We start from the raw sequence: 25,636 nt of genomic DNA on the forward strand, positions 1-25,636 counted from the left end.
TTTGATTTACATTACTTTCCTTCACATCACACTGCCTGATACAGTCATCATCTTCGAGCAGGCACCAGTAACGTCTCTCATTGTGAGACTTATTGTTACTGTTTTTGGCATATCCAATATGCCACAGGTAGCTTGCCAGGCTCTGCCATGGGGGTGCGATACTCTCGGTAGCTTGCTGGGCTATCCGAGAGGGGCGGAGGAATCAAACACGAGTCGAGTGAAAGGTGAACGCCCGACCACTGTGCTATTCGCTCCAACACATCATCATTTATTTAAATATTTTAGTTTATTGTACAGCCTAATATTGGAAAAAAGAATGTATTCTATTACTAAAAGTGAGAACAAGGAAGCTAACCTATGAATGATTAGTCATCATCATCATCATCATCATCATCATCATCATCCTGTTGATCCTCAATTTTTTCGAGCGCTCTCAGTAACGTCTCCATTCGTCCTAGCCCTGAGAGTTTAGCAGTCTCTTTTTACTCATCCTTCCTAATGGTGCCACATTGGAGGCTTTCAGGGTCAGGGAAATGAGATCCATCGTTACTGGTTTTGGCATATGAATACATCATGGGGAGTTTGCGAGGCTCTCCCATGTGGGCAGGAAACTCTCGGTATCTTGCCAGGTTCTCCGAGAGGGAGAACTAGGCTATAAGCTATAAGCTTCCAGGAGCTTGGTTTTAGTCCTGGAATAGTCTCTGGATGTTGGTTGTTGCTCTGTTACATACTTAGAAGATGCAAAGCCAAAGCCAAAATATAATAAAATATATGATTGCTAAAACTCTAAGCTGGCAATTTAAAGTAATGTAAAAGACGTGAAGTGTTTGAAACAAGTGGAGTGAAAAAAATCAAAATCTTTTGAATTTAAATGTCATGGGAAAAATTTTCATTCATTTGTACTCAATAAGACAATTTGTTTATAATTTAGTGACAGTGTCATCAGACTAAAACCAAAGGCTAAGACTATGGAAACTCAGGAGTGAAGATGTAACAGATCAGGAGAAATAAGAAATATAAATAAATTTATATTCAATTTACTAAAATTGAATATAAACATTGAGAAAAGAACAAATTTTCTCAAGCTTATATCTGAGGAGCTCACACAGATTTATCTGGTCAAAATAAGAAGCATAACCCATGCACAAAACCCAAACTTCTTTGAAATCACTAAAGCTTTCAGAAGAATTTCATAAGTGGCTGATTGTGCCACATATGTTGAGTTTACTCAAAATAAAGTCTTATTTTTATAATAAATTTTTATATCCAGTTCTGTAGATATCAGCAAATAAAAGTCCTTTTTTAAAATTGATGGGATAGAATTGAGAAGGATTTTTACCAGTTAGCAGTTCTAACTTGTCACACTTTTTAAGTTTGTACATGTTACAAATATGCTATGCATTATATTTTTCATATACTTTGAACCATCCAAAGTGATACAGAGCATTCACCTGTATGTCCTTAAGCTTATGTCACTTTCTTACTCCATAATATATTTAAAAATGTGAACCAGTATTTATATCATGGAGAAGAGGTTTTGCAGATCTTTGCTAGATTGCACAGTGATATCACTGGCTTCTACTTAAAAAAGCATGTAGAGTTGTGTCAACCAAAGGGAACTGCTCAAGAATATAGAAGATAACTTTTTCAAGGCACTTGTTATGAGTACTCTTAAAAGAAATTTCTTACTATTGCCAGAAAAATATTTAATTTATGTTTAGTTTGGGTGGGGCTTATTTTTGTGGCTTGGTCATGCCACACCTATGCATTCTTGCAAGTAAGGTACCCTTCCCTCTTTTTTTTTTTTTTTTTTGCTTTTGGGTCACACCTGGTGATGCTCAGGGGTTACTCTTGGCTCTTGCACTCAGGAATTACTCCTGGTGGTGCTCTGGGACCATATGGGATACTGGGAATCAAACATGAGTTGGCCGCATGCAAGGCAAATGCCCTATCCGCTGTGCTATTGCCCCAGCCCCACACCCTTCCCTCTTATACAGAAAATAATTCTTGACTGTGTGAGGCATCCCTGTTTGGGCACCATTTGTCTGAATTCTGAGGTGCCTCTGTTTTGGTACCAGTTGCTTTCAGGCTGATGACATTTCCCTGGTTGGTGGACGAAGGAAGGGTCCACAGGCTGGTAACCAGTTGCGCTTTACTCAGATGATCAATCAAGATTATTATAGAGAATTGTTAAGAATCGGGGGTAACAATTACACATAGCTGTGGTTGAACATTAACATGAACAATGAACAATGTAAAGCCCCTCCTTCAGGAGAAATTCTTCTAGGAGGTCCAATCAAGGATGGAATTTCATCTAGGGATTCAGCACTCTAGATTCCTTCTAGGAGATCTTCCTTCTGGGAGATCTGCCCGGGGGTGGCATTTCATCTTGGGGCGTATTGCTTTCTCCTTTCCTTTACCAGTAATCCATTTAAATAAGCTTTTTATCTATATCCTAGAGTACAATTTGAATAGTCTCTCTGGACTCACGGGAAAGGGTGGTTTTACTTACATCTGCAGAGCCTTCAGAAGGTTTGACTTCACAAATTGCCATGTCTGATTAGGAGATATTTGTGACTAACAGATCGGGCAATAAGAACACAAAGGAGAGATTAAAGATAAATCAAGAGGGTTGGGAGTGCCCTGATGGAACTGGGTGCGCCCCCCAGGAGCACTAGGCTGGTTGTAATTCAATTAACCTAGTGTCTCTGGAGGAGGAGAAAGGACAACCCAATGTGAAGCCTAAATCCAACTAAAATTCAATACCTAACTTTGAATATTTTATAAATTTTTAATATATATCACTATTAGAAAGTACTTCAAAGTACTACAGTATCACCTGTCATACATTTTTTAGTTCCCAACATTTTAAAATGTTGGCCATGATCATCATTTAGTTGATTTCATAGCATAATAATTCATTATGACTTTCAATAAGGAGAAACCTTTGATTATAGTGTGCAATTTTAGTTGCTAATTTTTAATTGCTAATTTATAGATTCTCTCTATATCAATGAAAATTATCACTATTTCTTATGTATATTTCCTATGCACGGTAGCACTGTTGTTCCGTCGTTCATCCATTTGCTCAAGCGGGCACCAGTAATGTCTCCATTGTGAGACTTGTAGTTACTGTTTTTGGCATGTCGAATACACCACTGGTAGCTTGCCAGGCTCTGTAGTGTGGGTGGGATACTCTCGGTATCTTGCCGGGCTCTCAGAGAGGGATGGAGGAATAGAACCCAGGTTGGCTGCATACAAGGCAAACGCCCTACCCACTGTGTATATTTCCTATAAGGATATTTTTTCCTTGTGGAAAAATTATTAAATAATTTTTGAATTATTTAATGTACCAAACAATTTATTCAATTAAATCTATGTAGATTCATTAAATGCACATTTTCTGCAAGAATTATGCAAAACTTATAAAGTAGACAAAGTAACACAGGAAATGCTATCTGAAGTGTTAAATAAAGTGGAACAAAGTACAAAGTGAAAACAATATTTGTTTTTGCCTGAAGGAACATGTTGGAATAGGAATAATAAATAAAAATCAGTTTTATATCTAAAAAGCAAGGTGTCCTGTAAGCTCAATTTAATCTTGAAGTGCTCATCTCTTTTAATCCTTTTAACAAAGAACTGATATTTTAAAATCATAGTTCTCTGTAGGTTGAATTTTTCTATTAGAAGTAAATGTTTACTGAGAAATTTTTTAATGCTTCTTCACAGGACAAACAAAATTATCCCTACAGGTTTTATGACTTAAGTCTTTTTAAAGTCTGGCAGAAACCAAATGTTCATTGGTTGTATGTGAGAGCTGGTAATAAATGCCAGTTGAAGCACAGACCAGTTTTCTGCTCTCAGGGGGTTTACTCACTAAGTGGATATCTTGATGCATACACACAAGTCTCAGGCATCAGGGGACTGAAGAGCAAAGGAGAAAGACAGTGCCACATTTCTCTCACAAATTGCATATAAAAAGAATTTATACAAATATTTTATGCAGAACAAATCTCTCCTCATTATATTTTTTCCTGATGTGGAATGACTTCATTGTCAATAACCGTTTCTCTAAAATCGAGGAGATTAAAGCAAATGCAATAGTTTGTTTTGTATAACTTCACTGGCTAAGGATAAGTCACATTTCTTGGAGTTAATATAGAGAAAGTAGATCAGGGAGAGCAAACATAGGCTGCTAACAGGAAAACTCCTGTCTTGGACAATAGTATACATGGTCTTTAACCTTTTCCTGTTTATGCCTCTTTGGAGGTAACGGTGTTATTGCCAAATGCTCCTTACGGAGCTCGCGTCCACTCCTGTCAATTCTTGGCCAAGCAACCTTGGGGAGCTTGATAAGTGAATATGGGAGCTACAGTTCTGTGCATCCAAAGCACGCATGTTACCCGTTATAGTAACCTCTGCCCAGCTCTCTCCTATTGTTCTGACTCTTTCTATTATTTTTCATGTTGTCATTATTTTACTAGGAGTTGAGTTGCCTATCATAACTTCTATTCCTGTTTTTTCTCATATGCTATTTCAGAGAATATTCTTTTCTCTGAGTTTTATTTTTTAATTCAGCAAGGGTATATACTTTAAAGCAGTGTGATATCTGCTGAGTAGTTGGGTTACATACATTACAAGCACAATTTTTTTATTAAAACCCAGCAAGATCTTGTGTGCTGCTATCATTTTGTCTAAGATGAGCCATATAGGACTTTGTTTTCATCATTCAACTTTATGATTTAAATTTTGGTAATTCTTGATATGTATCTGTATTTGTAACTTAAGTATGCACAGAATTACCTCATACTAGTTATAACAAATGATCAAACTATTCTTAAAGAGACAGAAGAGTTTTATGGCCCTTTCTCCTAGCTTTAGTTCATAAGAACTACTTTCGAATTTATGCTTCTGTTCCTTCTATTTGATTGACTTTTAGCTGTATCTTGAGATATTTCCCTACTTACTACTTTTGTTTACTTTATATAAAAGATCCTCAGAATACACTATACCCAGTAAATATGACATGGTAAATATTTTTCTTGCTACTTTCACTTAATGGAAGTCAGTTGGAGAATCTACCTCTATTACATTGTCCTCCTTAAATAGTACAGCCATATTTTTTCTTATACCTTCTACATTGTAGCTTTTTTGTGACCAGCCAAAGGAAAAAATTAAAGTTAGAAAATTAAATGTGAAGACATATGTGGATTCCTCACTCATCAAAGTAGGTAAATGATCAGAAAGTTAGTGCAGCAGACAGGGCATGCATCCAGGCAACCCTGGTTCTATCTCCGAGACCATATGTGTTCCCCTGAGCATCGCCAGGAGTCATTCCTGATGACAGGGCCAGGAGTGAGCTCTGAGTATGCCAGATGTGACTCCCAAACCTAAAATTTAGTAAAGTAAAATAAGACCAGTAAACAAAAATATTAAAAAATAAATAAAAAATTAAAGATAATAAGAACAGGTGAATGTCCACTGTTAATATGAAAATAAATGATGGTCATTATCATGCATGCCATTTAACTAGTATCACTATCTCACTATAATTTTTTAGTTAGCATGTCATTTTAGTTAGCATGTCATTTCTTACAGAGTAGTGACAGAAAATGTGCAATACTTTGTAGTAATGTGCAAAAGGGACTTTGTAGTCCCTTTTGCTATGAGTTCTTTCAAGCTAATCATTTTTGTCTGGGTTTTCTTTGGGTTTCTGGCCACCTGGCAGTGCTCAGGGCTTGCTTCAGTTTCTGCGTGCAGGGGTCACATCTGGCAGTACTCTGTGAACTATAAGTGGCGTCAGGGTTCAAATGTGAGATTACCAAGTTAAAATGAAGCAAACTGTCCACTGGACTTTCTCTCCAGTTCCTAGCTAATAATCAATTTATGATATCACAATAAGGTATAAACATATAGTTTGAACTGGGAATAAAAAAGTTTTGTGGAGAAAAAGCTCACATTTTTTTAATAGTATGATTTCAGTTATACCATATAATCTTTGGATGCTAGTTTTTTTTGTTTCTTTTTTTTATTTTTTATTAGTTTATTTTTAATTAGAGAGTCATCATGAGGGTACAGTTACAGATCCATACATCTTTGTGCTCATGTTTCCCCCATACAAAGTTCGATAACCCATCCCTTCACCAGTGCCCATTCTCCACCACCAGTAAACCCAACATCCCTCCCCCCCTCCCCAGTCCCGTCTCCCCCCACCCCACACTGCCACTATGGCAGGGAATTCCCTTTTGTTCTCTCTCTCTGGTTAGGTGTTGTGGTTTGCAATAAAGGTGTTGAGTGGCCATTGTGTTCAGTCTCTAGTCTGTATTCGGCCTGCATCACCCTTCCCCCACATGACCTCCAACCACATTTTACTTGGTGGTCCCTTCCCTGAGTTACCCAGAATGAGAGACCAGCCTCCAAGCCATGGAAACAATCTCCTGGTACTTATTTCTACTATTCTTGGGCGTTAGTCTTATAGTCTATTATTCTATATTCCACAGATGAGTGCAATCTTTCTATATCTGTCTCTCTCTTTCTGACTCATTTCACTTAGCATGATACTTTCCATGTGGATGCTAGTTTTTTTAATCTATAAAGTGTCACTTCTATAGTTACTTGAGATTACTTGTCTGTTTTTGAAACATAGCAGCTTGTATATATCACTGTATCACTGTATCACTGTCATCCTATTTCTCATTGATTTGCTCAAGTGGGCACCAGTAATGTCTCCATTCGTCCCTGTCTTGTTCAGGATCAGGAGAATGAAGCCCATTGTTGTTACTATTTTTGGCATCTCGAATATGCAACGGGTAGTTTGCCAGACTCTGCCCTGAGAGATTTTGCATCGCTCTTTTCTGGGAGCTTTGTTTTATAGTCTCTGGATCTTGGCCGTTGATGACATTACATGGCAGTGGGGGCAGTTTGTGGGTATGACTGCCAAGCTACCAGAAAAAGGGGGATCTGGGTGGAGGAGGCCCAGGCCTGATCCGAGTAGGCTTGGAGATCTCAGCCCTGGGTTCCACACATCTGGGTTTCTCTGACGATTCCTTCATGCGTGAGGCTCATCCGAGCATGTGGAGAGTGGCCTTGGGCCTGGCCGTGGCCGGGTTCTGGAGGTCTTTGGCTGCCGGGACTCTGCTTGGGGTGGGGAGCGAAACTCGATCCACCCCCCTCGGAGGGGCCCTGGTGAAGACAGCCTTGTGTGGGGGCAGGAGATTCCGCCTTGTATAGATACAATTCTTTAATATCTTTTGTTTTTTAATTTTAATCAAATGTCATTCGAGAGCTTTTGATCTGTTGCCACATTACACGTGACAAAAAATTATATGACAATTAATTCCTCTCCACATGTTATTAACAAGTGAACCATGGAGAAGTTAATCAGTTTGTTAAGATGAAGGCTTGCTGCTTCATTGTTGAAAATAGTAGATCACACATTCAGCTCACACCTTCATTTAGGGTCTGCACTGTGCTCATATCAATTCAAAGTGATGGAAATATATTAAAATTCCTTGCACAGATGATCACTACCCATTTAGCCTATGTTTAGGTACAACCATATTAGATTTAGATGAAATTATTTTTCTGATAAGTATAAGTTTTCTCTGTGTTCTTGATTATGTTTTAAAGCAATGCAGTAATTTCTCTAAGTATAAACATCTACTCTTTATAGAAAAGAAAATGCACTTGCAGTGTAAATTTCTCAAGGGTTATCATCAACCATAATTCATTTTGGATCTGAGAAAAAAATCTCACTATAATTTTTTTGAATGTGTAATGGGATTTTTTTATATATATACTGGACTTGAATTTTAATTTTTCTTTAAATAGGTCCTATTCAGTGATTCAGTTGGGACTACAGGATTCATAAGGTTTATTCTTTGAAAATTGGCCTGGGAGTGTTTAAATGAAATTTGCAAGTTTGTAATAACATTCACATCATTGGTGGATACCATCAGAGATTTTCACTTTCATTTATAGATGTTTAAAATAGAATCATTGCAGAACATGCTGTTATTAAAAATATGTAGTCTTATAAAATATTTGAAAAAATGACAGAAATAGAAATTGCAGTTGTACTTTGGGGCATAAGTGTATATCAAAAAGTCTTTCCTTATTTTCTTTTGCCATTTCAAAGTTAATGAACTATGACAAGCTCTTGAGTAATATTTTAACTACAGGAAACTAATATGTTTTATTATTAATTTGAATGCAGTTTGCGCAAGTAAGATGACAATATGAATTTTAATCACATGAATGCTCCGAGGGAGAGATTAGAATAGGTAGGCTTTGTAGTACAATATTTTTGTACTATAAAATTTTGTGAATTATAAAATTTAATATCTACAACATATGCATATTTTCATTGATATAAATCATCATGCTTCCTTAACTTGAAATACATGAAAATATTTGCTTAACTAATCTAAAATGGTAAACATATTTTACTGTTCAATTAATGAGCACATTTTTCCCTATGTAAAAGCCATGAGTTATCTTCATGTTATTCACAATCTCTCCAGTTAGAGAAACATGTATTTCTGTAATACATTTTTTAGGGAAGCTATATTTTCAATTGATATTGTAAATTTGGAGTATTTCTGCTGACTTCATATTGATACCTTTAGACCCAAACCATATACACATATTTTATAGAAAGATCAGTGGCAGGTGAAGTGCTTGCACATACCATACCCAGGTTTAATCCAGCAACACAGATGGACCATTGATCCCCACCACAGTATCTTGATTCCTGAGCACTTCCAAAAGTCCCAAAAAAACAAAATAATAAAAATAATGAAAAAGACACACACACACAGGGAAAACAGTGCAAGGCAAATTGTATTGTCTTCGTATTTACTACTTCCATTTCTGTTACCATTAGTTAACATATGCAATCATGGTTTATATTAGGAAACCATGGAGATATCAAAAGGATAAATTTCAGTATGACAATTAAAATAGTAATTCACTCAGAAAGTAATGTAGAAAACATAGACTAGTATAGACTGTAAGGATTGTTTAGAAGGATGATTCATGTTTTAAATCCTTTAGAATATTATGTTTTCGAAAGGTGGTTGTTATCCTGGACCTACACAATGACAGGAAATGTAATAGTACAGCAAATAACCAAAGACTTTTTGAGTCAGAAGTTAGTGTAAACAAATAGCTAAAAAGGAGGTATGTTGTATTAGAGATAAATGTGAGATAAATTACTTTAAGATGAAATTAATTTCACTTCACCTTACTAAAATATGAAGCAAAGGAATTACTTCTGTATATTTAGAAACTGTTTTGTGGACGATTAATTGATTTTCAGAAAGATGGCATTAATTAGACTGTTTTAGAATTTTTCACACATGGCAATGAAATAAATTAACTTTTAAAATTAGAGTTGGAGGGGCCAGAGGGATCTTTCAGCGGGTAAGGATTTTGCCTTTGATGCTGCTGACCCGGGTTGGATCAGCATCCCATAGTGACCCGAAAACATTATAATATAATATTTAGACTAAATGAATGATACAGAGGAAATATTTAAACAAAGATAATAAGGATTGCCATCAATTCTTTAAAATTTTCTCATTTTAGGAGCCAGAGAGTTAGTACAATGGGTGAGGTGCCTGCCTGGCATTTGGTCATCCTGGGTTTGACCTCAGCCACCCACCTGGTTCCCTGAGCAATCTGAGGAGTGAATCCTGAGTACAGACTTAGGAATATTCCCGGAGTACTGCCATGGTGGCCAAAAAAGTTAGAAAAAGAAAATCTAAAATTAGATTAAAGAAACAATAATGTGATCTGACAAATCTAAATCTAAATTTTGCTTTCTTAAAGTTATCCAATCTAAATCTAAATTCTGTTTCTGTGAAGTCAATTATAAATGAAACATCTTGACATTGGGTGCTTAATTTATATTTGATACAAGTCAGTCATCTTTCCCCAAGACTTTGCAAGCAAAATGTTAAAACAAAACTGTAATCCAGTAACCTTGTATGAACATTGATCTTCAAAAGTTAGTTTCTCAGAGAATTGGAGATTTAGCTGCAGGGGTGTTAGTGTTAACTTGAATAACAGAGAATGATTTTAATCACACTATATATCATTTTCTCCTGACATATTTCTGTTGCCAAAAAGAGACTACTTTTATTACTGAAATTTTTCTGTAGGCTTTTCTCCCTATAGGCTTTAAACATATATATATATATATATATATATATATATATATATATATTCTTTGACCTCTCTCTTCATTTTTTTTCTTTTTTATTCTTCTCAGTTCTGTTCTTCCATTTCCTTTCTTTCTTTTCTCTTCCCCCCTCCTACTACTTGCCCTAACTCTTGTTCTATTTGCATTTTGAACTCCTATTCAGATATTTTTTGGACTGGAGAGATAGCACAGCAGATAGGGCATTTGCCTTATACTCGGCCGATGCAGGTTTGATTCCTCCGCCCCTCTTGGAGAGCCTGGCAAGCTACTGAGAGTATCCCGCCCGCACGGCAGAGCGGCAAGCTCCCCATGGCGTATTCGATATGCTAAAAACAGTAACAACAAGTCTCACAGTGGAGATGTTACTGGTGCCTGTTCGAGCAAATCGAGCAGATGACAGTGCTACAGTGCTACTCAGATATTTAATTTTTTTTTCACTTTTAGAGCTGTATTCCTTAAAAAATTTAACACTCGCAGAACTCTACGCTTAGGAATGAAGATTTTTTTTTACCAAGTAACATGGTTTATGAGACAGCAGGAGTTTTAGAATGAATTGAATTCACACCTCTTCTAAGTATGTTTCCAGACCACAGGCCTCATCATTGTACCAACATTTCTCACACAGTTCACTGCCACCTTTTATCTTCAATCTCCTTCTTTGCGTCTCTTTTCTTCTCTGATAACTCAGTTCTGTGCAGAGACTAGAGGATTATTTTTCCTTTGATTCTCTGTGCCCTTGCTTTATTTCTTCATGCAAACAAAGTAGATCATCTGATATTTATCTTTCTTCTTATTTCACTTAGCATAACCTTAGTATCTCCATGTGCATGTAACAAAAGTCAAGATTTTATCTTACAGTTGAGTACTATTTCACTGTGAATATGCACTGTACTTATATTCAGTCCCTAGGCACTTGGATTGTTTTCGCTTCTGCTTGTTGCAAATTTAGCACTGCACTGAACATTGCTATGCATATCTTTTCAAATCTGTGCTCTTGTATTTTTGGATACAAAAATTAGGAGTGGAAATACTGTACCATTTGGTAAACTTACTTTTAATATTTTGAAAAAGTTTTATGCTGTTTTCTACCCATGCTAAACCAATGAATATTCTAGCCAATAGTCTAGATGTGTTCTCATTTTCCACATCTTCTCCAGCACTAATTGTTGCTGGCCTTCTTGATAAAGAATATTATCAAAGTTGTGAGGTGATATCTTATTGTCATCTTAATCTCATTTTATCTCATTTGCATTTAATTGATAATAAGTATTTTTTTCCTGGTCTTATTGTTCACCTCTTTTCTTTTCTTCTCTGACTAATAATCCTCCTCCACCATGGTGGAATTGCCTTTATGTTTGTTTTTATTCTGAACTGGCCTCTGGAATCATTTGTCCAACTTCTGCCACCCGAATAGGCAATTACATCACTTGTGATTGATTTTTCACAATGTTAAATGTATATTAAAAAAGACATTTCTGTACATGGTAGACGTTAGCTATATAGCAATTACTAACTGCATTTTCCCCTTACAGCTATTTATGTTTTTAGTATGTGAGATGTGTGATTGTTCACTATTAGTCATCTTTTAGTTTTAGTTTTTGTTTTTTTGCTTTTTGGGTCACATCCAGCGATGCTCAGGGAATGCTCCTGGCTCTGCACTCAGGAATCACTCCTGGCAATGCCTGGGGGACCATATGGGGTGCCGGGGATCGAACTTGGGTAGGCCACGTGCAAGGCAAGCGCCCTACCCTCTGTGCTATCGCTCCAGCCCCTTCAGTCATCTTTTGACTAATTGCAATGCAATATCAGAAACAATTGGTGAATTTGTTGTAAAATAACAATTTATAGTTAAAATGCTTTTTTAAATATAATGTTCAAAATTTATGATTTCTCTGTTTTTAATTTCTCCAAGTTATTTTTTCTCTTATTTTATTTTAAGATCACCATGATTGACAAAAACATTGGTTTTACATTTTTGTTCTGATTATTCAATATAAATTCAAATAAATATATCCCTTATTATAAAGTTTATTTATTTAAAATTTGGATATATACCTAAGTAAAAAGCATTCATTGTATCACATATTTACCTACTTAATGCCAGAAAAATAAGTAGTAATCATTCTTTAAAAATCTATGAATATCCTTAAAAAGTTGAATAGGCACTAATCTCAAAGATAGTCTAAAGGAATCTTTAATATCTTCATTTGAGTAAAAACTAAGAAACTTTATAGGAATCACAAGAAGAAAATTTGCTCAGGATTTCTCTCAACTACACTTATGGTTATTTGATGGATGGTTAATCATTTTGATCCAGTTACCTTATATTTAAAACTGACATGCTACAAATATATTATCAACCCCATTTTCAAGAATAAAATACCAAAATGACAGATATGTAAATTATAAACATTATATAAATAATACTATTATTACTGTTCTGATATCAACATGTAATTATTAGCTAGTAAAATTATACTTTAGAACAGGTTTAATGATTTGTGTAATAGAATGCATTATCTCCATCTGAGGACTATAATAGAAAGCAAAAAATATACGTTTCAGTTTTATAAATACTTTCTCCTGAGGTTTTTAATAAGTTATAAGAAACTAATAATATTTCTAACATCCCACAATTCAGTCATGCAGTAGTGTTGAGTCATAATTTAATTATTATTATATTAAAATAATCTAAATATTGCATCATTGTACAGTTTTTTAAATAGCATTAAAATAATAAATAGATTGTATTTGTGTTTTACTCAACATGGTAAACATATATACATTATTCACTATGTTTGTATAATGCTTTCTGAAGTTACAATGAACGTAGAATTAATACCACTGGTTTTTAAATTTTCACGTTAACTTTCTATAAAGCAAATCATCTAAAAATATATAGCATCTTTCTTGAATCTCAGTTGGCATTACCTAATTTCTCAAAAAAAAAGCCATGTGTTCCTACAAGACTTAATGATAAATCGAGTGACTTATTTACTTGGAAAGAGTTCAAATTTAGGTATAATAATTATGAAACTTTGTATATATGTGTATACATACATAAATTGCATTTATATGTATGTGCTTATATGTATACACATACATATAAACAAAGTTTATTTATACATATGTATACATATGCAATGACATTTAATTAACTCATTTTTAAACTTTGAAATTGTGATTTACATTAGATGTGAATCCCAGAAATCATTTTGATATATTCATCTGCAAATATATCAAAACAAAATAGTATAGAAAGAAAATTGTGTAGGATGTAATGTATTGTATTTGCATATAAAGGGTTCTTTATATGGAAAAAAATTAGAAACAAGAAAAATGTAATGTTAACATCAATGTACTATGAAACAGCTATGTAATGTTAAAATAATTTTTTATTTGACATGTATTTCCTCAGCATCTGATATATGCTTAATATTAAGACTACACATTAATAATTAGTAAAATTCTCCTGTTTTATATCTTTTAACAAGAAAAGCAACTTTTGCACTGTTTATTGGACCATAAGATTCTGCTAAGTGATTCTTATACTAGTACAATTCTTCCATTATTAATAACCAAAAATTCTTCTTCATGTGCATTAGGGCTCACCAGGAGAACGAGGGTCAGCAGGTTCTGCTGGTCCAATTGGTTTGCCAGGGCGTCCGGGACCCCAGGGCCCTCCTGGTCCAGCTGGAGAGAAAGGTGCCCCTGTAAGTAATTTCAAGGAGAATATGTATTTTACTGCTACCTTGCACAAGTTATTACTTTTTTATTCAAGGATATTAGCTCTTCATACTCCAATGCATTCTCTCTGCATATGTGTCTGGCATATAAACACACCTTTCTTAGTACTTTTAATAGAGAAAATTTCAAATTCAATTAAATGAGATGACATTTTTCCATACTTTATAAAGCCATAATATCTGTGAAGGAGCTAGATATTATTAATGGAAAAGGTCTCTGATTTTTCTCCTTTTAAAAGGTAAAAATGAAGTTTTGATTAAAACTATACCTTGCTGTCCTATAGTAGAAAAGATTGAACTTTTGCTTGTGTAATACAGCCTTACTTTCACCCATTTCTGCTGTGTGCAAATGAATCCTAAAGAAAGTGATTTCTTTTCTCATGTAAGTTGAATTTGGAATCACGTGACTAGGTGGAAAACATATGATCAATCATTTCATCTTGTATTTATTAGATTTCACATGTTTCATTTCTATAATATGAAATATATTCCATGTAGTAGGTTTGAATTTTGTCAAAATTAATTTTTTTGTTTCTGTATTTAACTTCTTTCTCCTTTTTTTTGTGGGGAGGGTTTCGGCCACACACAGTACTACTTAGGGACTACTCTTAGCTTTGTTCTCAGAGACCCTTCTTGGAATTGCTCGGGAGATGATAAAATCACACAGATATTCTCTAAAAGTAAAACACAAGTTCACTTAGTAAATGTAGATAAGTATTGCTGACCATAATACCCCAAGAAGTGGGTTTAAGGTTTTATCATACACATAAGTCTTGATGCATATAGGTAAGCTTAAATCCTTCTCCTTAAAAATAATCGTTTATCACTAAGACTTAGCAATTTGATGCACAGAAGGGACTCTGTGAAGATAAAGTTGAATGCTTGTTTCTCTGTCATTTTTTTTCTAAATCAGGAAGTGGGTCTCCCAGTCAGTACTCAAGTGGCCAGGGCCCATTCCCCTCTGGGTGCAGTGCTCAGACCCCAGAGTCATAATGCTGTTTGGACTGGAGGGATAGCACAGCGGGTAGGGCGTTTGCCTTGCATACGGCTGACCAGGGTTTGATTCCTCCATTCCTCTCAGAGAGCCCGGCAAGCTACCAAGAGTATCCCTCCCACATGGCAGAGCTGGCAAGCTACCCGTGGCATATTCAATATGCCAAAAACAGTAACAACAAGTCTCACAATGAGAGATGTTACTGGTGCGCGTTCGAGCAAATCAATGGATGACAGTGTGACAGTGCTACTGTTTGGACAGCCAGAGTATCAAGCGTCCCAGTCATGCCCAGTGGTGCTTGGTGAGGTCCAGGACACTAGTGAAGTGCTTAAGTGGGAAGGCAGGCAGTGAGGGGACCCACCCCAGTCTATGTACTTTAAACTTGCTGCCTCAATCCCTGTGCTATCCCTGTTCCTGAATGCTGGGGTTTAACATAGTTCACTATTGTGATTGTATTAAGAACTAATTAAGTATATCATGATTACTGACTGCTAGCCAGGCACTTTGGAAGAAGTAATATTGATTCAGCAGCTAAAGTACTGAAAGTGAACCGAAGGGAATATTTTTCTGAGACAAATGAGAAAATATGACAGAAATGCATGTAAAAACTAATTCTGGGACCTGGTTTTTGTTGATGGTCATAAAGTTACGGCTCCAAAAATATATATACTTCTCTGCTCACCCAGTTTTTTTTTCCCCCACCAACAAGAGTTCAAGTGCTCTATACTCTATCAGGTAGCAATTTTGAAAGAAGATTGGTCCATAAATAGAGAGTAGCATAAAATGGACATGAAAGGGTTAGGAGAATCAATTTTATTTATAGTACTCTTGTATTTTATGGTTAATTTTTTAATTCAACTTACTAAGGTGATCTTAATAAAGTAGAAGTATTTGAATCAGTTCATCTGTCTAATATAGTGAAATTCACTGTGAATATCATAACACTTTTAAGTGTAAAGGTGGGTTAAAGGTATTTTAATTTTTTATTTAACATTAAGGTCTTCAAGTCTATGTTTATTTGATAATTATGACATAGTTTTAAAAAATAAATTTATATGGAGCCCAGGAAAATAATAAATCAGTCAAGAAATTAAAATTGTTTTATAGATATTTCATCATATCCCTTGTCATTAATTAACTGAGCAAATGATTTTTCTTTGACTTTTCTGGGATATATTCCCAGCAGTGGTATTGGTGGGTCAAATGGGAGCTCAACCTGTATAGTCGAAATGACATCTGCACTTATATGTTCATCACAGCACTGTTTACAATAGCCAGAATCTGGAAAAAACCCAAGTGCCCTAGAACAGATGACTGGTTGAAGAAACTTTGGTGCTTCTATACAATGGAATACTATGCAGCTGTTAGAAAGAATGAGGTCATGACGTTTGCATATAAGTGGATCAACATGGAAAGTATTATGCTAAGTGAAATGCGTCAGAAAGAGCAAGACAGACATAGAAAGATTGCACTCATCTGTGGAATATAGAATAATAGACTATAAGACTAACACCCAAGAATAGTAGAAATAAGTACCAGGAGGTTGTCACCATGGCTTGGAGGCTGTTCTCTCATTCTGGGCAACTCAGAGAAAGGAACACCAAGTAAAATGTGGTTGGAGGTCATGTGGGGGAAAGATGATGCAGGCCGAATATAGACTAGAGACTGAACACAATGGCCACTTAACACCTTTATTGCAAACCACAACACCTAATCAGAGAGAGAGAACAAAAGGGAATACCCTGCCATAGTGGCAGTGTGGGGTGGGGGGAGACGGGACTGGGGAGGGGGGAGGGATGTTGGGTTTACTGGTGGTGGAGAATGGGCACTGGTGAAGGGATGGGTTATCAAACTTTGTAAGGGAGAAACATGAGCACAAAAATGTATAAATCTGTAACTGTACCCTCACGTTGACTCACTAATTTTTTTTATTAATTAAAAAAAAGAAAGAGAGGGACAGACATAGAATGATTGCACTCATCTGTGGAATATAAAATAACATAGTGGACGACTAACACCCAAGAGTTGTAGAGATAAGGGTTAGGAGGTCTGTCCTACAGCTTGGAAACTTGCCTCATATGCTGGGGGAAAAGGCAGCTCAGATAGAGAAGAGAGCATCAAGTAGAGGGTGTCAGGAGGACCCATTCGGGTTGGAAGATGCGAGCTGAAAATAGACTATAGACCGAACATGATGGCCACTCAATACCTCTATTGCAAACTACAACACCCAAAAAGAGAGAGAACCAAGGGGAATGCCCTGACATAGAGGCAGGGTGGGGTGGTGGGGAATGGGGTGTGGGTGGTGCGAGGGATACTAGGATCATTGGTGGAGGTGAATGGGCACTGGTGGAGGGATGGGTAACAGATCACTGTATGAATAAAATGCAAACACAAAAGTTCATAAGTTTGTAACTGTACATCACAGTGATTCTCTAAGAGAAAATTTTAAAAAAGAAAAAAAAAATGTTTTTCCTTTGAATCACAGACCCAAGGGATGCAGGGGACTTCTAGAAGAGGCACAGTTTGATCCTAACAAAATTGATTGCTTATTGATGAAATTAGATAATAAGTGAAAATCACTTGAATGCACGTTAAACCACAAACTCTGGCTAGTGTTAGGAAAAAGTAATGCACTACTGTGTGGCTGTGTGTATCAGAGCTATACCAGAGATCTTACTTTAGGCAGGATATCAATGATGAAATGTAAATGATGAGCAGAATTAAGTAGGTAAGGATCCTCCTCTAAACATCCTACATGTTTGCCTTGCACTCAAACCACTGAGCTGTGACTGTGATGTCCAGAATTCCATATGGTCCCTCTAGCCCTGCCAGGAGTAATTTCTGAGTGCAGAGCCAGATATAAGCTCTGAGTACTTGGGTGTGCCACACTCCCAAGCAAATAATAATAATAATAATAATAATAATAATAATAATAATAATAGCAGCACTGTAGCACTGTCATCCTATTGTTCATCAATATGCTCGAGCGGGCACCAGTAACGTCTCCATTGTGAGACTTGTTATTATTTTTTTTGGCGTACTGAATATGCCACAGGGAGCTTGCCAGGCTCTGCCGTGTGGGCAGGATACTCTCAGTAGCTTGCTGGGGTCTCTGAGAGGGGCGGAGGAATCGAACCTGAGTCACCTATGTGCAAGTCAAACACCCTACCTACTGTGCTATCACTCCAGTGCATAACAATATTATTATTATTAATAATAATAATAATAAATAATTATAATAATTCTAGAGATTTTGGAATAAAGATAATAAAGGCCAGGGGAATCTAGTAGCTACTGGGCTGGCAGTTGGGGCCAGATAATGAAAGAGCATGCTAACATCTTGGCCTTTATCTTTAGGATGCTACATAAATAAACTGAAAAATGTCAGTAGAATGATTAGGTTGGCTCTCTGATTTTAGCAGGGAGATAGATTGAATTTAAGAAAGAATGGAAGTAGATAGACAGGGGGTTATTTGATTAGTTTAGAAATAGGCTTCTGAAATTTGGGGGATAAGGTTTTAGTGGTAGAGAGACAAGGTGAAGTAAAAATATATTCAATAGATAAAACAGATAAAACTTTGGTATTGTAAATAGTTCGGAGGTGGTGATAAATTGGGAATTTACAAGGTAAAACAAAGTCAAAAACTTATAATAGAGAAGTTCTGAGGTCTATCTAGTAGGATAAAAAAATAAAGGATTTTATCTTACATCAATAGAATATACTTTTGTAACGCTAACACCATCTTAATGTGTGGCTACTTTAAATTCTGAAATATAATTTTAATAAATAAAGAGACTTCCCTCATTATCAAGGTAACATTTTAATAGCACAGTACAGGTGACATTTAAAACAGAAAATTAATTAGTAAAAGCATTAATTAATTAAAATACAAATGTAGGGCAGTCTACAGCTGGAGAGACAGTACAGTGGGTAGTTTCTTGCTTTGCAGGCAGGTGGCCTGGGTTTGATGTGTGGCAATACAAATGGTCCCTCAAGGCCACTAAGAGTGATCCAGAGCACAGAGCCAAGAGTCAGCCCTGAACACTGGGCACTGTCCGCCCTAAACAAATAAAGAAGCAAAAACTAGGACAGTCCAGGACACAGAGTTAAAAATATAAAAAGGTTACACATTTAGACTATTGTAAAATTAAGAGTATCAGCAAAAATTATGTTTTGATGTTTTAGTCCTAATGGACGCAGTGCGACTTCTCTCAGAAGCTCCCCACTGACAAAAGTTTTTATAAACTGGCATTAGATTATCTTTGGGTGAGTACTACGTTGGCTCTCTGTGTATGTGTATGTAGAATTTAAATAGAAAATTATACTTTTGACAGAAAAACCACACTGAATCTTAAATAGTCTGAGGTTAATAAATTGTAGCATTCTTACTCATGGAAGAATATGATCATCTTTGATGTGACCACCTGGGTCTTGAAAAGATTTTTTCCTATTAACACTAAACAATTCCCTGGTTGAGAAGGAAGAGAGGGTGTGAATGACCGTTGTGGATATGGTTAAAATTATGATCAGCTACTAATTTACAAATTTCCTACAGCAAAATAATGCTGTGCTGGATTTCCATTACAGGGAGAAAAGGGTCCTCAAGGCCCAGCTGGGAGAGATGGAATACAAGGTCCGGTGGGGCTCCCAGGGCCTGCTGGTCCAGCCGGTTCCCCTGGAGAAGATGGAGACAAGGCTAGTGTTTTATTTTTTTTCTCATGTTACGAGCCTGATGAAAAATTGATTTTTTTTCCATAAAACCTGATTTTAATGTTTTTAAAAATTAGATGCCAAATCAAAAGATATCCTTTTCAAAGTTAATTGAATTTATTTGTCCTCTGAATTTTGTACTCTGATTATTACTTTCTGTTTTCTGAACTAGCATATAAAGTGCAAGCAAAAAACAATTTAAGGCCAATGAAAGAAATAAAATATAGATGTCAACATGCTTATTTATTTTAAAAAGTGTTTCTAAAATTAGATTAATTAACCATCCATACATATTGAATCCTTATGTCTGAATAGTACAGAATTGGGCAAGAATAAGCTCCATACGTTTCAATAATTATTTTTTTCTATATTATTATCATGTATGTGAGTAGCCTAAGTTCTTAATTCTGAATATTAACTGCAGTGTTGCATTGAGTATATTCTAATATTACTATAAAATACTATAACAAAAATAGGAATTAGAACACTGACATCATTCAGTATTTTAACACTTTAAAAACAAGGAGCAAAGATAATTATTGATTGCATGATTGTAATTATTATATATAAGAGTGCTTCTATTATCAGTTTTTATGCTAACATGGCATACACAGTTGTACATCCTCCGAGCATTAAGTTAATTTTTTTCATCTATATGTTTGTTTTTACAGTACTAGAATGTGAGAAGTTATAAGAACCCAGTCTTTAAAAATTCAGACGGACAATAAAAGTTGGATTTTTATTATATTATACTTAAATGTAAATAATGGGAGTACAGGATGGTAATGCAATAGCAGTTAAGCCCTACTGAAACTAAATTCTAACTCAAATATTTCACAGGGTGAAATTGGTCAACCAGGGCAAAAAGGCAGCAAAGGTGACAAAGGAGAAAATGTGAGTTTTTTATTGAGAAATTTCCTCTTTTTTTTCCCTTTCATATTTTCATTCATGTAACTCCTTTTACTTTTAGCCGTGATATATTTATCAGGGGGTGATTACTGGAGCATTACTCAATGATGCTTGTGGATTTCTTGGGGCTCTTAATTGGAGTAGCTTCCATTGGTGCTTGGGACCACATATTACTAGAGAGCACTTCTAGTCCCTTATGATATCTTCATAGCTCCAATGATTTTTTTCATAATAATTTCCTCATTTTTACCTACCCAATATTATATATGGATAATATATTATCTTTGTAATAACTGTTCAGTTTAGGATTCAGTTAAATTGCAGTCAAGTCTCTTTTAAAAAGTATGACTTAAATTATAATTCCAAACCTAGAATGGAACCTAAATGAGACTAAGGCACTAGTTAATTTATCCTCCATCACTTTTCATCATTAGTTCAAATTTGTTGCAGTGTTTTTGTAAGATAATTTTAACCTGATGGAACCCTGAAAAAAAATCTCAACTACGCTAGTATCCTTGGACCATTTACTTTAAGCATTCTTCCCAACATAAAGGACAACCCAAATCAGTGACCACTTTGTTTCCTATTGTATTTGTTTTATGTTTTGAATTTGTATTCATTATGTCTTCTCGGTTATTACTGTAGCAGTAGCAAAAATGGGTAAGAAAAGTATTTATGAGGGCAGGGAGATAGCAGAAGTGCTATATGTTGCCTGGCATGAGCAGAGCCCTGGGTTCAATCTCTGGCAGCACGTGGTCCCCTGAGCACCTCCTAGTATAGTGGTGGTAACTCTGCAGCATGAATGACCCCAAGAACTGAACTGTCTGGCCTGTATCACTGAATTAAAATTCATATGTTGTGACCCTTTGACACATCACTGTGCCCACAACCTACTAAGCACTGTTAAATATGGTGTCGATAATAACCCCCCAAAATTATGTATTAAGACTCATCATGATTTGAAATCTTTTATTCAAAATAGCAATTGTGGGACATCTAATGTGGATTGACATGTGTTATCACTGTATCACTGTCATCCTGTTGTTCATTTATTTGCTCGAGCGGGCACTAGTAACATATCCATTCGTCACAGCCCTGAGATTTTAGCAGGCTCTCCTTACACGTCCTTCCAAATGGTGCCCATTTGAGGCTCTTTCAGGGTCAGGGGAATGAGACCCGTTATTGTTACTGTATTTGACATATCAAATACGACACAGGCTGCTTGCCAAGGCTCTGCCATGCTCATGTGTTATATATAAATAAAACTCTAGATGTTTATGTTATACGTTCTGTGTGATGAGATTATCCTCGATGCTAAATGTAGTGAGAAGAGAGTATGTAAGTATATTATGGCCCCATAAACAGGTCATACACATTTCTTAAAGAAATTTGAAATTTTCAATTTTTCAACTTTGACCTGATTTATGTTAACCTAGAAATTCATATTTATTTATTTGCAACATTACAGATGAGAATGTTATGAATAATTTCCATTTAAATCTGTTGCAATTATGCAATTTCTTCTCAGAGTAAAATGAATAGTAGCTGAATACACTAAATACAAAAGATTATCTTTTCCTCCCCCAAAGACCTATAGAGATGTTTAGTAAGCTGAGGCTATTCTAGCTTCTTTCAATATTGCTGATGTTTCCTTCACTACAGGGTCCTCCTGGTCCCCCCGGACTTCAAGGACCTGTTGGCGCCCCGGGAATTGCAGTAAGTCTGCTTCTTGGCTCAACAAGTCTTAAATCCCTATAATCCCCTCAGAAAATGTATCAACTGTCATGTAATCCTTTATAGCATGTGGTGACAACTGTGTCTGCTTAATGTTTAGTCCTATTTTGGCTATTTAATATAGCAATCTCATCCTGTCTTTATAAAGAAAAATATTGTCAATTTATTTGAAAACCAATACTAGTCCGTTGGGAAGCATTTAATTTATAGTAAATTCCAAGTGTTCGCTCCCCTACCCCCCCCCATATTACCAGCTTTTCTTTAACTTGTTATGCATGAGAATTTCAAAGTGAATCATCTTCTAGAAATGAAGAATGTAAGCAACAATGGCATGCTTTTAAACAGAGACAAATTCAGTCAGCTTTGCACTTAGTTATTCTAAAATCAAGCAAGTGATTAAATTTAGAATGTTTAGGATAACTTTTCATCAGAGTCCTGATTTTTCTAATTTGTCATCACTTCACTGGTCTTCTGCAGGGAGGAGATGGTGAGCCGGGTCCCAGAGGACAGCAGGGGATGTTTGGTCAGAAAGGAGATGAGGGTGCCAGAGGCTTCCCAGGTCCTCCCGGCCCCGTAGGCCTTCAGGTAAGATGCTCTGGGCATTATAGAATACATACTGCCATTATATTTCACCATGAGTTGGCTGTTGGCAGAAAACAATTCATTAATTCTATAAGGAGCTTAGTTACAATGTTTATAACCTTAATGAGTGTTTTACTTAAACACAGACCTGAACCTCAAGTGCTTTTTACCAATTAGTATTAGTTTTTCTGAAATGGCACCTGCCCTGGTTCCAGTTTCTTCCGTACATTAGCCCGACCTTATTTGTTACACTTTCTTTCTTTATGCTCATTTTATTAGAGAAAAGAAATCAACAAGATAGAAAGATTCTCTTACTGGTTGAATGTTTGGAAAATTAGTTCAGATGACTAGAAAAAATTAAAAACATTCTGAGATATCATAAAAAGCCAGGGACAACTAAAAAATTGCAAACAGCAAATTTTAGACTACAAACATAGGTTATTAAGAGTTAGTTAATCATTCCAAATATCTTAGTATTATTTAAATGACTTTTAAGTATTAAATTGAATTATTTAAAGTAATATTTAAATTTAAAGTAATATTTGCATTTAAACTGATATCTAAGTATTAGAATTTGAAAAGTTTTTAATATTAGAAGCTGTAGTACCATGAACATAATCTTAATTTTGAGTTATAATTTATTTTTTGAAGCAACTTCAAAGTATCAGTATTATGTTAAAACATATTACAAGCTAGTAAAATTTTATTCCAATGTTTCTTACAAATGGATTCAAGCAAAGCATTGCACAGCAAATATCTATTCTGACTAGTTTCTCTACCATCCTGTCATGTTCCTATTCTTGACACATTTGGAAAATACCGGACTTTCTCTTTCCAATTACTTAGTCCATATCTTCTCTCAATGATTTCACAAGAGGTCATTAAAGTTTGTTTTAAAGACATTGTTGACGGGCTGGAGTGATAGCACAGCGGGTCGGGCGTTTATCTTCCACAAGGCCAACCCGGGTTTGATTCCCAGCATCCCATATGGTCCCCAGAGCACCGCCAGGGGTAATTGTTGAGTGCAGAGCCAGGAGTGACCCCTAAGCATAGCTGGGTGTGACCCAAAAAGGAAAAAAAATGACAATGTTGAAAATGCTCTAAGTAACATTACCAATTTTACAGATGGTTAAATTCGACCTTAGTTACTATACTTACACATTGTACTTTGAAATTTAACTGTATTTAAAATTTATTAAGTTTCAGTAAAGCAAATAGAGACTGAATTGTTTTATTTTAATTATAGTTTTCTCTAACAAAGTGAATGTATTGATTTTAATACAATATCTTATTTACAGAATTATAAAAATTATATCGACTACTGAACAGGCACCTATAATTTTCTGCTTTTATTTGAATGCCAACATAATTATTTAATTAGGGGTACTTTAATATTTGTATTTTTTATGTTTACTAGGCAAAAATAAATAAGAAATCCTAAGGACTACATAGCAAAATGTTTTATAAACACCTCTGAGTATTAAATATTATATTCTATATATACTGTCTCTCAATATTACCTATCATTGTTTTCTTTTCCATTTAATTGATTACCCTGAATTCTATATGGTTGTAATTTCAAATTTAATTCTCAGGATTAAAGAAAATATCTTGTAGCTTATACTTATAAAATATTAAATTCAGATGATCTCTATTTTCACAGTGTAAGAAATTTGCCCCAATTCAAGTTCATTAAAAAATTAATGATATTTCCCCACTTCCTTAAATCTGGAATCTGAAAAAATGCTAATATAATTAAAATGTTTACAGTTGCATCTGTTTCTTTTAAATGGGTGTTCTTGACAGAATAGATATCAGCAATTGTGATAGACAAAACTAATAGTAATAATAATATAATACGCTGTTTAAATGACTTTGTTTTTCGATTTAGTATTTACTAATTTTCTTGATCTGTACGGTAAATATAAAATGGTATTTCTTGACTTAAATTTATTATTGACTCATCACTTGAGTGGAAAGATATTTCAAATTGAAAGACCTTAAAACAGAATCTCTCTATGTATAAATTACTCCCTGGGAGAAAGTTAGGACACATTAAAAACTTATTAACACTAGAGTGCTATTCAACATATTATTTTAACAATTAGCTTAGATCCCCACTCTCGTCTCCATCCCCCATGACCCTTAGAAAACATTTCTTTTGACCATATTTTAGAACAGTTTCCAGTGGAAATTTCTTAACCCGTTGCTTTATTTCCTTAAACTCTATAAGAGAGTGAGATCATTGGGTGTTCATTTCTTCCTGACTCACTTCATTTACCATGACTCTCAGTTACATCCAAGTCACTGCAAACTGAATGATTTTATCTTGGCACATAATTGAGTCGTATTCCACTGTGTGTAATACGACATAGTAGTACTATTTTTATGATTGAGCATTTAGAGTAATTGAGAAATTTAGTCATCATAGAGTTATAAGTAGCATTTTATTTTGTGTTGTATTTCCTTTTATTTGTTTTCTTAAAATTTATAAATTCATCATTCAGTCAGCATTGTATTGTAAATCTAGTTCTTACTGAATAATCTGCTAGTTACTAAAGGTAAAATACTGAGACCTAAAAAACTAAAATCTAAAACTAGCTCATGGTAATAGGTATATAATTCAAACGCATGCAAAGTATTGTGATATGAAAGCATTATCAAGTCATTTTTGGTGGGGGTACAGGCAAGAAGATCAAGTTAAAGTAAAGTAATTTTCTCTTAGATATATAGAGTCATGTAAAAGTTGAGAGCAG

General features: G+C 35.2%; 1 protein-coding gene across 1 annotated transcript in view; it reads left to right on the plus strand.

The window, feature by feature from the left end:
• COL11A1 (collagen type XI alpha 1 chain) overlaps positions 1-25,636 on the plus strand; it is a 214,953-nt gene that overhangs the window by 141,369 nt on the left and 47,948 nt on the right. The window contains exons 42-46 of the mRNA XM_004614663.2: positions 13,810-13,917; positions 19,533-19,640; positions 20,496-20,549; positions 22,227-22,280; positions 22,776-22,883. Coding sequence (XP_004614720.1) covers positions 13,810-13,917; positions 19,533-19,640; positions 20,496-20,549; positions 22,227-22,280; positions 22,776-22,883 — 432 coding nt within the window. The remainder of the gene's footprint in view (positions 1-13,809; positions 13,918-19,532; positions 19,641-20,495; positions 20,550-22,226; positions 22,281-22,775; positions 22,884-25,636) is intronic.

Source organism: Sorex araneus, chromosome 8 (assembly GCF_027595985.1).
Source record: "Sorex araneus isolate mSorAra2 chromosome 8, mSorAra2.pri, whole genome shotgun sequence".
Taxonomy (NCBI): Eukaryota; Metazoa; Chordata; class Mammalia; order Eulipotyphla; family Soricidae; genus Sorex; species Sorex araneus.